The following is a 14,093-nucleotide window of genomic DNA, read 5'->3' as shown; positions in this document are numbered from 1 at the left end:
CGGGCAGCTGGGTTGGTCCATATAAGCCCAAAAGTTGTATTCCAGCCTCTTCCAACCCAGTGGGATTGAGGATGAGGCTGAGGAAGGGCAGAGGGACCAGAGGGACCAGAGGGGTCTGGGGTTACAGGGCCTGTGGGAAGACATGAGGGAGAGCAGGTGGGTTGGAGGGGTCAGTGCAGGGAGGCGTGGGGGGGGGTGGGGTCTGGTGTTAATAGAGGGACTAATGAAGGCAAGGGGGATGAGGGGGTCCAGGGAGAGTCTGTGGGGACTGGGAGGCAGTGGGTGGCTGAGGAGGTGGCAGTGGGGGTGGGGAAGCCCTTAGCCAGAGGCGTGCTAGTGCTGGACACAGGAGCCAAGTCCCCAAAGAAAGGTGACCTGGCCTAGCCTATCCAGTCCTTAGTGAGCCCAGGGGGGCTGCCGGGGGGGCCGGGCCCATATGCTGCCATCCCATAGGAGGGGGCAGCTGAGGCTGCTGAATGTGCAGGTCCCGGGTAGCTATTCCTGGCAGTCCCGCCTTCGCAGGCAGATTGGTTTGCAGGGAGGTGACAAGTGCCAGCGAAAGCCTATAAAAGTCACCCAGCCCTGCTTTGGCTCAGTGACCGGGTTCCCCCCTCCCCGCACAGCCGTGCCGGAGCAGAGACCATTGGTCCAGTGTGGAGACACCTGGACCTGAGCCGGGACTCAAACCTTGGAGTCCAGATCCAGAGGAGAGATCTTTTGTCTGGAGCAGGAACCCCAAAACAGAACAGAGACCCCGGAACAGAGAGCCCAGAACATCCCCTTGTCCAGCCCTTAGGCTTTGCATCGATGACTGGCAAAACCGCACCTCCAGCCAAGAAACCGGCTCTGGCAGCGGCCAAGAAAAAGGCAGTGCCAGCCCCGAAGGAAGGAGCCCCGAAGGAAGAAGCAGCCCCGAAGGAAGAAGCAGCTCCGAAGAAAGAAGCAGCCCCAGCCCCAGTTACTGAAGAACCCCCAGCCCCTGAGCATCCCCTGGAGCAGCCCCCGGCCCCCACAGACGAATCTGCTCCCATCCCCATGGAAGCTGGAGCAGAAGTGACTGCAGTGCCTGCAGAAGGTTCCTCAGTTGTCCCAGCTGAACTCCCAGCCCCAGCCCCTGAACCTAAACCAGAGAAACCAAAGGAAGGTGAGTGGGGAACACTGGAGTGCGGAGGGGACACTGGCAAGGCTTGGAGGGGGCGTGTGCCAGGGAGAAGGGATGCGGGATGAAGTAATCAAGGATATTTTTGCAATGGATTGAGCTGGTGATTAGGTGGACTGAAGACAGACCTGGAGGTTGTGATCCACCGGTGTGCTCTTGGAGTGATCTCCAAGAGCACTCGAGCCCTGTCCTCACCACTGTGGGTTTGTTACAGAGCCACCCAGCTGCCCCTTGTCCTTGGCTGTGGAAGAAGTGACCGAAAACTCATTCACACTGACCTGGAAAGCCCCGGAGCAGACGGGCCGGGCAGGCCTGGATGGATATGTGGTAGAGATCTGCAAAGATGGAAGTAGGTTTGGTCTGTCCTGCCTCGCGAGTATGGAGAGATGGTGCATGGCTGTGGGATGGGACAGAGCTGGGTGGAGCACAGCAGAGCATTTCCCCCAGCAACAATTCCCTTTCTTTGTCCAAAGAGATGTATTTTGAATGGTCATTTATTTGCCATGAAGGAACAGGGCATCCCTTTGTCTTCAGAGAGTAGTGATGTCTTTAGCAGGGGCTTGGAGCAGGTTTAGAGTCACTGCTATGCCCAGCTCTAGTGTGGAGCAGAGACCAACACACCCTCTGGGGGTGGTCTCTGATGAACACCAGATCTGCAGAGACCTGGGGCTGGGATGGTAAACCAAGAAAAATATTTGCCCAAAATGAAGCATGGAAGGGGATAAAATGGGAGGATGAGGAAGTGAAGGGTCCTGAGCATGTATCAGCAGACTTGATTATGTCTGGAAGGAGGGTGGCCGTGGTGGATGGAGGTGGACTGGGAGGTGGCAGCAATTGTCCAGAAATTGTCCATGGTTTTCCAGTTGTGTTGCTGGGTGGTGGAATGGGGTGGGTGGATAAGATTTGTGTTTTGGGCACTCTCTTGAAGCCCTCATGGGCTTTGGGTTGAGAGCGAAGGGTCTACGTGGCTGAGGGGATCTGCAACGGCAGGCTGGGCTGGAGTGGTTTGGGAGACCCAGGTGGCCCATGGACCTCAGGGAACTTGATCCTCAGCTGTTTAGCTTGTGGCACACACGATAGACACATTCTTGGCTGTGGGAGGCTTCCATCATTGCACTGGGGGTGGTGAGGTTACCATGACTGGGTGGGATGTGTGAGGAGGCCCCTGCATGGCACTAGGAAAGATGTAGCCACTCCTGGAGGGATCTGTCTGACAGCCATCCAAAGGGCCCAGTCTGGATGCTCTCCTGTCTTGCTTTGGGTCTGCTGGAGAACAGGAGAACTCCAGTCCCTCTGTCATCACCCAGGGGCCATGGGACTGCTGTATTTGAGCTGGAACAAGACTCTGTTTGGCTGAAATATGGTGAGATTTGAGTGAGGGCTGATTTGAGTAATGCCAGTGGTTAAGGGAAAGAGGATCTGGTGGGATTTGGCTGCTCCAATGCCATCAACAAGAAAACCTTCTTGTTCTGTAGGTGCACATGGGGGTTTGGCACACCCTGGCATATTTTGGTCATTCCCAATGCCCGCCTGGGACACCCAGTCCTTGGGGGACTGGGGCAGTTTTTATTCTAAGTGAGAAACATCTTGAGAGGTTTGGCACACGCCAAGGCTATGTTAGCTGGGGCTGGGGGAGGGCTGAGCTCTGGGTTGAGTTCGAGACTCTGGGTTGATCTTGAGTGCTTTACAAGCATGAAGAACACTTGGAGACATCCACCCACCCAGGGGCAGATCCTGAGCTGACCTTGCGCAGTGTGGAGGGGTTTCTGGAGACCATGGTGAGCCCTGGTGTTGTCCTGGGGCAGTGAGAGGAGCAGAGTGGCTGGCAAGGAGCTCCAAGGATTTTTCCTTTCAGAAATGCACCTGGTCTGCAGGGATGTGTTTGCTGGCCCGATGCCTTTTCTTCCTTGCAAATGTCCTCGTGCTCCAGTGCTGAGCTCCTGCCAGCACTTCATACCCCACACTCCTTGGCAGAGGTGACCAACCTCCCCTCCAAAGTCCCTTTTTCTGCTGGTGCCCCAAATCATTCCACATTTCTAAGGAAGGGATTCTTTGCCTCTGGGTCTCACCTTCTGGGCCTTGATCCTGCTGCTCAGGGTGTGTCTGTCTGTCCATGGCACATCCAAAGTGCTATGCTGGGTCTGTTGCAGGTTCAGACTGGAAAGCTGTGAACCAGGAGCCTTTTCTTTCCACCCACTACACAATCCCAAATCTCTGCTCTGGGGACAAGATCCATGTGCAGGTGGTGGCTGTCAGTGCCAGCGGAGCCAGCGTCCCGGCCACTCTGGAGCAGCCAGTGCTCATCAGGGAGATCCTTCGTGAGTACTGTTCCTGAGGGCAGAATTCCTGTGTGAAATCTGTCCATCCCTGCAGCATGAGCAGCCTCTCACTGGTCACATCCTGCCTTTGACAGATTTCTCAGTGACTGTGTGCAATTCCCTTGGGAGAAGATTCTTGACTTCACCAATCTTGCTGATGTTGAAACTTTGGGGGTGAAGGACTCAAAAGGCAGAGTCACATTTTCTCATTTCATGGCAAGAGCTCAGAATCCACCTCCCCCTGAGCACGTCTCCTCCCCTTGGCTGTGTCACATGCCAAATATGCCATGGCACACATTGGACAGCTTTGTTTATTTAGCTCAGGGAAGTCAAGAGCTGATTGTCTGGAGCATGGGAACTTTAATCATTCTGAACTCCTAATGAATGAGTTGCTCCCATGCTTAGCAAGACTCACATTCCTCTTGGGGTGCTGCCAATGTGCAGAGGCTGGTGCAGAAGGGCAGGGTCAGTTTATACTCAGAAAACAGCAAATACAGACTCATTTTCCCTCTGGAAGGAATTACTAATGATCAAGTTCTCTTGTTACTTAACACATCAGATTTTTCAGCTGCTTAAAAATAGTAATACTAACTAAAGTTATTTCAGGAAACAGCAGCTTTTCATAGGAAAAGGCTTGGAGAAAACTATCAGTCTGTGGAAAGAGTTCTGCATGGTTCATCTTCTCAGTGTGCTCAGGGGATGTAAATGTGGATTAGGGATGGTGCCTGTACCTGTTCACCTCTAACATTAAAACCATCCCACCAAACCTCATAGAACTGGGAAAACTGGGCTGTGAAAGACGGGCATGAGATGCCAAATGCATGGCTCTTGCTTTCCACACCCTCTCCCTGCTCTCTGAGCTTTGTCCCAGGCACGTGTACAGGTGTAAAACCCAAAGAACAGAGAGACCCACACACAACTTGATTTCTCTCCTCTCCTCTCCTCTCCTCTCCTCTCCTCTCCTCTCCTCTCCTCTCCTCTCCTCTCCTCTCCTCTCCTCTCCTCTCCTCTCCTCTCCTCTCCTCTCCTCTCCTCTCCTCTCCTCTCCTCTCCTCTCCTCTCCTCTCCTCTCCTCTCCTCTCCTCTCCTCTCCTCTCCTCTCCTCTCCTCTCCTCTCCTCTCCTCTCCTCTCCTCTCCTCTCCTCTCCTCTCCTCTCCTCTCCTCTCCTCTCCTCTCCTCTCCTCTCCTCTCCTCTCCTCTCCTCTCCTCTCCTCTCCTCCCCTCCCCTCCCCTCCCCTCCCCTCCCCTCCCCTCCCCTCTTCTGTTCTTTTCTCCGTTCTCTTCCCCTCCCCATCCGTTGTCTCCTGGCCTTCACATTTTCTCTAAGCCTCCATTTTGTACATCACACCAGTTCATTTATAGCACCCCAGGGGATTTTAAATAGCAGCAATCGGACAGCACGGAGCTTAACAACAGGTGGGATGAGTGGGCTTGGGAGGTGGAGAGAGACAAGGAGAAACCAGATGAAGGATCAGTATGGGAGTCACATTTTGCAGGGACGAGGGCAGGAAAAAGGCCTTCCTCCTACCATGGCTCTTTGTCACTGGGACCACTGACCTAGGCCAGCCCCGTCTCTCTGCAAGGCATGGGGAGCTGGGGAAAACATCCATGAATTAACATTCCTCCCCTGAGGTCAGATTCCCCTGCCTGGCTGAGACTTATGTGCCCACGGGGAAGCACCAGGGATGGATCCCTGCAGAAATCACAGCACGAGCAGAGCAGGGGTCGTCTCAGCTGTCAGGAAGGGCCATCTGGGACTGCCAGACCTGTCCCTGCACTCCCCAGCCCTCACAGCTGTTTGGCTCAGGCCTGGTTTATTCTGGCCAGGGCCCCTCCCCAGGGTTAAGCTCGTGCACATTTAACCCAGACAGAGACTCCCAACTCCTTTATGAGGGGCTCCAGAGGGATCCCTGGGTATCACTGAGCTGGCAGAGTTGTATGGCTTCTATTCCTCCCGGGGAAGGGGACACACTCCATGAGTATTCTCCAGTGAGGTTTTTGGTTGTCTTTGTTATGTTTCATTGGGGATGTTTGCCTTTGTCACAAGCCTTAGGCTTCCACATCTCTGGTATGACCAGGCACCTCCTCGGTGTCTCAGTGGCCTGGATTGCACAGGGAAGATGAAGGTCAAGCCTTGTCCTTGCTGGAAATTAGGCTGTGTGCCTCTGGAAAGGCAGTGGGAGAAATATTTCCCAACTGGGAGATGCTGTTCCCTGTCTTGTTGTGGTTGTTCTGGTTGAGGCCAGGTTGTTTCCATGGCCTGGCTGTAATGAAGAGGGGTGAATGATCCATCAGAATGCTGCCCTTGGGTTGGTGACTTGGTATCTCAGGGATGGTTATCACTCTGGAGTACAGGCAGTGGGATAGGCTAGCACAGCGCTGCAGGGAAGCAGCACTGTCCAGGAGATGAGAGGGAGAGGGTGGCTGTGTTGGGGTGGATTTTCTTGGTGGCCAAGTATGGGGAGGGTCAGCCATGTGAGGAATGGGAGTTCCTTGTCTCACAATGTGAACTCCTTGTCCTCAGAGCTCCCGAAGATCCGCATGCCTCGGCACCTGCGGGAGACTTACATCAGGCGTGTAGGGGATGCTGTGAACATCATGATCCCCTTTCAGGTAGGTAGGTGATTTGGGCTTTAATCCTCTGGGCATTTCACTCCAGGTTAGCTCCTGTAGGTTAGCTTATGGGTGTAGCTGTGCTCTGACTTGGCCTGTTCCCTGAGTCTTATGAGTCAAAGGTGGGTAATGGGGTGGGAATCTCTCTCCTCTTCCTGGCCAGATCCCATTTTTCCCCTGCTATATCTTTGTTGATGATGCTTCTGTGGGACAACCCCAAACACATCAGGACACAGGCTGGCTGCTGCTGCTGTCTCAGCCAATAAGTCCATGTCAGCTCGTGCTCCTGGCCAGGATCTGGCCACATCCTTTGGGACCCCACAGCACAGCACTGGGGTCCCTAGAGGGGACCAGCTGCCTTTGGAGGAGGGCACCCCCAGGGCTGTGTGATGGTGGGGCAATGCTGACACTGCTGGGCTAGGCTGGAGGTTGTCTCCTCAGCTGTCTCTCTCATCCTATCTGGGACATCACCAGAGCATCTCCACCGTGGCAGCTGGCTCTGAAATATGTTGAGGGAGTGAGAGGCCCCTGAGCTGAGGGGCTTGTCCATGCCATGTTTCACAGACAGTTTGGACTCTGTGCTGGCCATGCTCCAGACATGAATTATGCTGAGCTCAAGCTCTGGTACTAAGCTGGAGCCTGAGTTCAGCACCTGGGCTGTGAGAGCACAGCTCTGCCTTGGCAAGTAAAGCTGGACTTGCTCCATGAGAGCCTTGGGGAGCCAGCATGTTCCAGCCTCATCCCTGGAGCCTGAAGGCTTCCTGAGTCAGACAGGAATCAGCTATAGCTTCTTTCCCAGGGACTGCTGGATGGGAGAGGTGGCAGCTGGACTGCTGCTGCCAGGACACATTGGGGTGGCTCTGCTGGGACCATGTGCCCAAGTGGCTCCTGACTTCACTGTTGCTTCAGGGAAAGCCACAGCCTGAGGTGAGCTGGACAAAGGGAGGACAGCCCCTGGACACCAACCGCATCAGCATCCGCAACACAGCTCGGGACACCATCTTCTACATCCGGCAGGCCCAGCGCGGTGACTCGGGCAAGTACGAGCTCACCGTGCAGATCAACGGAGCCAAGGACAAGGCTACCCTGGACATCCAGGTGGTTGGTAAGCTGAGGGAGGGACCCTGCAGGATGACTCTGGGGCTCAGTTCTCCTCCTTGGTTGGATAGGTCCCAAGTCTTGGTCTGGGTGGCATGTGATGTGACAGCAACAAGGCAAGAGACTCTGGAGTCCCTGTTCCAGGGGGTTCCTCAACAGGATCATGCATGTGAACTTCTCTGGCTGGGGATGCAGAGTCTCTGCCAGCCTTGCCCCTTGCAGCTTCTCATCCCTTGTGTGCTGCACCAGGGTGAGAAGAGATTAAAAGCAAGGTCAAGGGATGGTCAAGGTACAGAATGTGTGGGGAGCAAACTAGGATGTCACTCTGAGAGCGTTTGTGTTTGCAGAGCCACCTGGCCCTCCCCAGAACCTGAAGCTGGTGGATGTGTGGGGCTTTAATGTGGCCCTGGAGTGGACCCCCCCCATGGACAACGGGAACTCTGAGATCAAGGGCTACAGGGTGCAGAAGTCAGACAAGAAGAGTGGGGTGAGCCTGGACATTCCTGCTGCTGGTGATACCCTGATGGGAGTAGGAGAGCTGCACTCCCTGCCACACCCCACACCTTCTCCATCCTTGTCACAGCCTGTCTTTCCTTACTTTTTTCCTCTCTTTTTCCTTTCAGAAATGGTTCACGGTGCTGGAGCGCTGCACCCGCACCAGCTGCACCATCTCTGACCTCATCATTGGTAACACCTACACCTTCCGAGTGTTCTCCGAGAACATCTGTGGGCTCAGTGACAGCGCTGCTGTAGCCTCTGGGGTGGCCTACATCAAGAAGACAAGTGGGGACATGTCCCTGGCTGAGGGGCTGGGGAGGGTGGTAGCCAAGACTGGTCTTGACCAGTGGGCCAGTGGGGCTTCCTTGGTTTTGTGCTGATGCTGCTGGGCTGGGCCCAGGACAAGACCAGCAGGGGTGAGGCTGAGCACCCCCAAGATCCAGAGGTCCCCTGCCCTACCCTGTGCCTCATTTCTCCATTGGAGAAAGCTTGTGCCATGCTCAGCCCCCTGAGAAGAACAAGGCACGGACATCCTGGGGATGAGATGGAAGCAGGAGCTGGGGAGGGTCAGAACAGCCCTGGCTTTGGCCCCACAGCTCAGGGACAAATCTCAACTCCATCTGTTTCTATCCTGGTCCCTGGTAGCACATAGTGCCCTAGGGTCTCTGCCATCTTCAGAGCTTCCCTTCAACTTTTATTTCTATGGACTGAGAATTGGGATTGGAATGGGAGATCCAGAGTGTGCCTGGCCTGGGTCTGACCTGCTGCACACAGTGGGTTTGAGGATTGGCATCACCCTTGCAGGGCCTGGGCATTACCATGTCATGACTGGATGAGGAAGCAGGGCTGCTCTGAGCTGAGGGCCACGTCCTTGGGTCAGGCCAGGTGACATTTAGCTTCTTACAAGAGGGAATAGAAGTGGTTGGGGGTACCTTGTGCTGAATTCCTGTGTTGGTCAGCCCAGAAGCCTGAGGTCTACCTCAGGCTAGAATTAATTATTTCCTTAGAAACCACTTACCAGCCAGAGAAGATCCCCCAGCGGGACATGATGGAGCCTCCAAAGTTCACACAGCCTCTGACAGACCGAATGACTACACGGGGCTACAGCACTCACCTCTTCTGCTCCGTCCGGGGCTTCCCCCAGGTCAGTGGCTCCTCTATGGGCAGCATAACCTTGGCTGGGGACACCACCGAGGTCTTTTGCAAGGTGGCTGGAGGTGTCTGGGAGATGGTTGGTGCTATTGGATTAGGGTTGGGTGAGGTTAAGGGGCTGCAGCTGCCCTCTGAGTGAAACTGGGGCACGTTTGGGGTGTTTCTGCATGGAGATGGGAGACTTGTCTTAAATCAAGCCATGTTCTGTTTCCTCTGTGCTGGGGGAGGAAGGGTGGAGCAGTGGTTAGGGCTCACAAGTGGGAGATTTGGATCTTCAAAATACTTCTGATTGTGAATCCCATCATGGCCACAAGCTTCAGGCAGGGCCAAGGCAAAGGCAGACAGAGGTGGCTGCATTTTGGGGCCTGTTAGAATTCTCATTTCTCTCCCTGCTTTAAACTTTCAGCCCAAAATCATCTGGTTGAAAAATCAGATGGAGATCCGAGAAGATCCCAAATATATAGCACTGATTGATCAGGGTGTGTGCTCCCTGGAAATCCGCAAGCCTGGCCCTTTTGATGGGGGTGTTTACACTTGCAAGGCTGTGAACCCTCTGGGGGAAGCCTCAGTAGACTGCAGACTGGATGTGAAAGGTGAGATTGGTTGAGGGGAAGGAGGAGCAGGAGCCCTTGCCTGCCTTTTCCAGGTCTCATTTTCCCAGTGCTGTGGTTTGTCCCTGTTTTGTGTTGATCTTGGTTGTGAGGGAGTCTGAGGACACTGGGCAGCCCTGTGGAACTGCACTTTTAGGCTTCTTGGGTTTATGGTCTTGAAGCATCTTGAAATCACCTTTACTTATTCATGGGGAAAAAAATGGGGAGGAAACCAGAAATGGCAGAGCCAGAAGAGCTGCAGGAAGCCTGGCCCAGCACTGGCTGCCCCTGCTCTTGTCCCAAGCGTGAGGTGTGTGTGAGAACCTCCTCCCCTGCACCTGGACTGCTCTGATTTATGTCTCAGGATCCTGCCCACACTTTCCACTTGCATTTCCCTGCCTCAGCAGAGCATCTGAAGCAGACCTGTCCTGTGTTGCTCCCCACAGCCCCTCCTTGGCCCGTGGAAGGATCACTGTCCGCGTGCTGTCCTCATGCTCCTGTGCTGGCCAGGTGTCCTTCAACACTTCCATTTCCCCTCCCATGGCTTCCGAGTACACTCTTGCCCCCAGACATGCTCTGCCCCACTTCCCATGTAGGCAGGGTTCCAACCTGGCAACCCCAGCACCCCAGTCCTTGTGGAAGCTCCAGAGTTGCTGGTATGGCACAGGCTCAGTGCTCAGCTCTGTGGGAGCTGCTGCTGGACCCTCCAGCTGGCCCTGGTCCTGTGGCCCCACAGGGACATCCTCAGTGAAGCTGTGCAGGGGCTCTGTGGAGTCACAGAACAATGGTCTGGGTGGGAAGAGAGCTCACCCAGTCCCACCCCCTGCCATGGACAGGGACACCTTCTACTATCCCAGGTTGCTCCAAGCCCTGCCCTACATGGCCTTGGACACTGCCAGGGATGGGGCAATCACAGCTGCTCTGAGCACCCTGTGCCAGGGCCTCACCACCCTCACAGGAAACAATTCCCTCCCCATATCCCATCTAACCCTGCCCTCTGGCAGTGGGAAGCCATTCCCCCTTGTCCTGTCAGACCCTTGTCTCAACTCCCTCTCCAGCTCCCCTTGAGCCTCATAGGCACTGGAAGGAGCTCTGATGTCTCCCCCAGAGCCTTCTCCAGGCTGCACACCCCCAGCTCTCCCAGCCTGGCTCCAGAGCAGAGTGGCTCCAGGGCTTGGAGCAGCTCCGTGGCCTCCTCTGGACTTGCTCCAGCAGCTCCACATCCTTCCTGTGCTGGAAGCCCAGGGCTGGAGGCAGCTCTGCAGGTGGGGTCTCACCTGAGTGGGGCACAGGGGCAGAATCCCCCCCTGCCCTGCTGCCCATGCTGGGAGAATGAGCCCAGTTGGCCACAGAGGATACACTGGGCATTGTGGTGGGGACACGAAGCACCTGGGAGTCACCCAGGCTGGGATCTTGGGGGACGCTGGCCAGGAACATGCAGTGAGGGTGGTGTGTAGAATTGCTTGGAGCAGGTGTGTGCAGGGTTGGGATGTGCAGGTGCACATTAGGGTGAGCACAGCACCACTTTTGGAAGTTAAAAGGGGAGTAAGACAAGGGCAGTTCAGGGGGTTTTTGTCTCCTCTTCTCTCCTGCAGTGCCCAAGTGAGGGCAGATCAGACGACAAGACAAAGAGCAAGGTAGGTCTGGGTTGGGGCACGAGGATGGAGAGAAGGTGGATCACTTCAGGGGGCTGGACTGGGCTGAGTGTCCTGGATTAGCCCTTGTCACCTGCAGATGGAGTCCCAGCTTGGGTCTTCCTTGTCCCATGGCTGAAAATGCATGGGTGGGGTGGGATGATGAACCTGAGGAAAACCTGTCCTTTGATGAGGTGGAGGGAGGGCTCTAAATGTGGCTGGGTTTGTCTTGCATTAGAACTGTGTCAGGGACATGTTTCCACCCATCCCTGACCAGGCCTCTCTTGGTGCCCTTGCAGGACTCAGATCTTGTTCCTTTTTCCCATATGGATCCTGCAGGTGCCAGGTGGTGGTAGGGCAGGTGCTGATGTCCCTGGCCATGGTCTCTGCTGCCTGCTGGCCTGCCCCTCCTTTGGGGTGTAGTGCTTTGGGGACTGCACCTCAGCCTGCCATGGCATGGCCCTCTCTTAACCTGTTATTACCTGTGACAATAAAACAAACCCAGATGAGGGGTTTTGGTCCTAATAAAAGCCACCAAACCCTTCTGTCCTGCTTATTGTGGGGTTGGCTTGGGTGGGGGGAGGTGGAGAGCTGCCAGGACTGCTGTAGGGTCGCATAGGATCCCACCCAGCCAAGGGTGGAAGACGTGGATTTTGAGCTTGGAAAGGAAGGACCAGCTTTATGAAACACATAGAGAGATTTCTGAACCAAAAGGAGCCCAAGAAGGAGAAAGAGAACACAGAAAGATTTTGTTATGGAGTAGGGGAATGATTCTGCCTAGGGAAAAAGAAATGCCACATCAGTGTTGTGGCATCTTAATGCTTCTTTATTGAAGCACAGTTTTTTAATCCACACCAATGAGGCAGTGATCCAGTCAGGAGCTGTCACCTCCCCCCAGAGGGTACAGGACATGCTGATGTGTTATCCAGAGGAGGGGACTTGTCCCTGTGAGCTGGTGGCTCATGTGCAGGGTGAGTTATCACTTGAGCTCTGGGCCAGCTTGGAACAGACACTGGGTGTTACCAGAGCCCAGAGGGACCCATGGAACACATGGTTACCCAGGATCAGCAGCATGGGGTGATCTCTCCACCAGCACCGCTTCCCCCTTGGTCTGGGGGCATGAGGGTAGGAGCTCTCCCAGTTGTGTGGCAGGTCTGTCATGGGGCCAGACCCACATTCTGCCCATGTCCTGGCTGGCCCTGGCATTGCCAGTGTAGATGCAAATCCAGCCAGGCATCCACAGATTGGAGGTCATCCCACCCTTGGTGCCACAGAGAGCAAAGCTGGGCAGTGCCTGTGATTAATCAGACCCCTCTGCACCGTCTCCCCTACAGCCCCTCTGCTTTGTCCTCATCTGTCCCCAGGCACCTTCAGCCCAAACTGAAGTCCAGGGAGTGTTGCTGTTCCCAGGGCTCAGCAATGGTGCAGCACCATCCACACCAGGGTTGTTTCCACCATCAGAGGGCATTGTTGGGTTAATTTTATCCCACTGCTGTTCAGGATGGATTTTTGAGGTGGTTGGTACTGGCGGTAATGCCAGAAGAGTAGAGGTTGCAGTCCCAGCTGGCAAGACTCCCAAGCTGGAGAGCTTGTTTTCCCTGGTATGCTTACACCCAGTCCTGGACAGTGCTGGGGGTATCCTGTCCCACTTGGTGTCCCTGGCACCTGGGCAAGTGTCATTGGCCAGTGGGATTCTTTCACGGACAGGGTCTGGAAGCAGGCTGTGAGCTGATCTCCAGGACTCTGTCATGCTGCATATTGTGTCCTTTCCAGGCCCTTATTTCAGTCCTACAGAGCACAGACTGTGTTTGTGACCCCACAGGGGACTGAGATAGGCAACAACAGCTTTTAGTGAGGACTCCCCCGGAAAGGTCTGGAGAGAACAGAGTGGAAAAATCCTGGATATTATTTTTAATGAAGCAACCATTCATGTGCCTTTTAATTTATGAGCATTCCAGTCACCAGGTTCCTGGGTACCTTAGCAAGGATCAGGCTAAAGCATCAGTTTCAGAAAAGCAACAGAAATAAGATGCAAGTGGGAGTCAGATCTGGGCAAACAGCAGCACTAATCTGAAGGCAAGGTGCTGATGTGCCAAGGCATCATGGCCTCGGCCTGGGGCATCCTCTCTGCCCCAGCTGGGGTTGCAGCATCCTCAGGCACCACTGATTTTGGTGCTCCATGAGACCTGAGGCTCTTCCCTCTGCCCTTTTCAGGAGATGCTGGCTCTGGCCAGAGCTGGCATGGGACATGGCAAGGTGGGGGCATGGGAGTCGCTGCACTGGGCAGAGGAGCCATCAGGCAGATGTGGGATGAGCCAAAGCCTCACCCTCATGTGAGAGGTTCAGCACTGGCCCCAGGGCACCTGGTGATGCCTGGGAGAGGGGGGTGTGGGCTGACGTCCATGGGGAATTGCTGTTCCCAAATGCTTAGCACCAGCACAGCACCATCTACACCATGGGAAGGTTGGGAGGGTATTCAGGACCCCTCTACTGTGATGAGGACTAAGGGAAGGATTTTCTTCTGTCCTTGCCATTGTTTTTCTGCTCTGCTCTCATTTTTCCCAGTGTGGTCTGAGCCAGGAGCCTGGAAATGCATCAAGGCCCCTGCAAAAGGTGGGTGGCTGAGCCTTTCATCTCCTCTCTCCCTTGCTGCCCTCCTCATCCCTCAGAGCTAAACAGAGCTGGCTGTATCAGTGGGAGTAAGGGGCTCTGGCTGTGCCAATGCCCATGCTGCACACTCCCAACATTGCTAAAAATTGCCCATAAATCTCACCCATCCAAGGTCCTTTTCTTCTCTCCACCCCCAGTCTCTGTGGGAACTTGCTGCAGTCACTTTGCCCATTGCTGACGTCCCCTCTGAGGAGCACGACCCTGCTGGGGCAGGGCCAGGGTCATAAGACCTGTGTTTCCAATGGGAGCCTGGTGAACAAGGGACACTGATAAGAAAAGAATCACAATCCACTCAAATTAACTTTTCCCACCACTGCTTCGGCCCTGGAGGAGATATTGCTGCAGAGCAGGAACTGGAAC

At 54.9% G+C, this 14,093-nt stretch overlaps 1 protein-coding gene across 1 annotated transcript; it reads left to right on the top strand.

Annotated features, from left to right (window-relative positions):
- The first annotated feature begins 807 nt into the window (after positions 1 to 807).
- On the top strand, positions 808 to 13,569 carry MYBPH (myosin binding protein H). Its single transcript, XM_062509584.1, has 14 exons — positions 808 to 1,144; positions 1,374 to 1,508; positions 3,310 to 3,477; positions 6,003 to 6,091; positions 7,001 to 7,196; positions 7,537 to 7,676; positions 7,813 to 7,972; positions 8,695 to 8,831; positions 9,246 to 9,432; positions 10,030 to 10,085; positions 11,025 to 11,066; positions 11,899 to 12,034; positions 13,278 to 13,396; positions 13,495 to 13,569. The coding sequence occupies exons 1-14, from the start codon at positions 808 to 810 to the stop codon at positions 13,567 to 13,569; spliced, it is 1,977 nt and encodes a 658-aa protein (XP_062365568.1).
- Positions 13,570 to 14,093: the final 524 nt, after the last annotated feature.

This window comes from Cinclus cinclus, chromosome 27 (genome assembly GCF_963662255.1).
Source record: "Cinclus cinclus chromosome 27, bCinCin1.1, whole genome shotgun sequence".
Taxonomy (NCBI): domain Eukaryota; kingdom Metazoa; phylum Chordata; class Aves; order Passeriformes; family Cinclidae; genus Cinclus; species Cinclus cinclus.
Note: the sequence above shows the minus strand (reverse complement) of the source record. Positions and strands in the feature narration are given on the sequence as shown.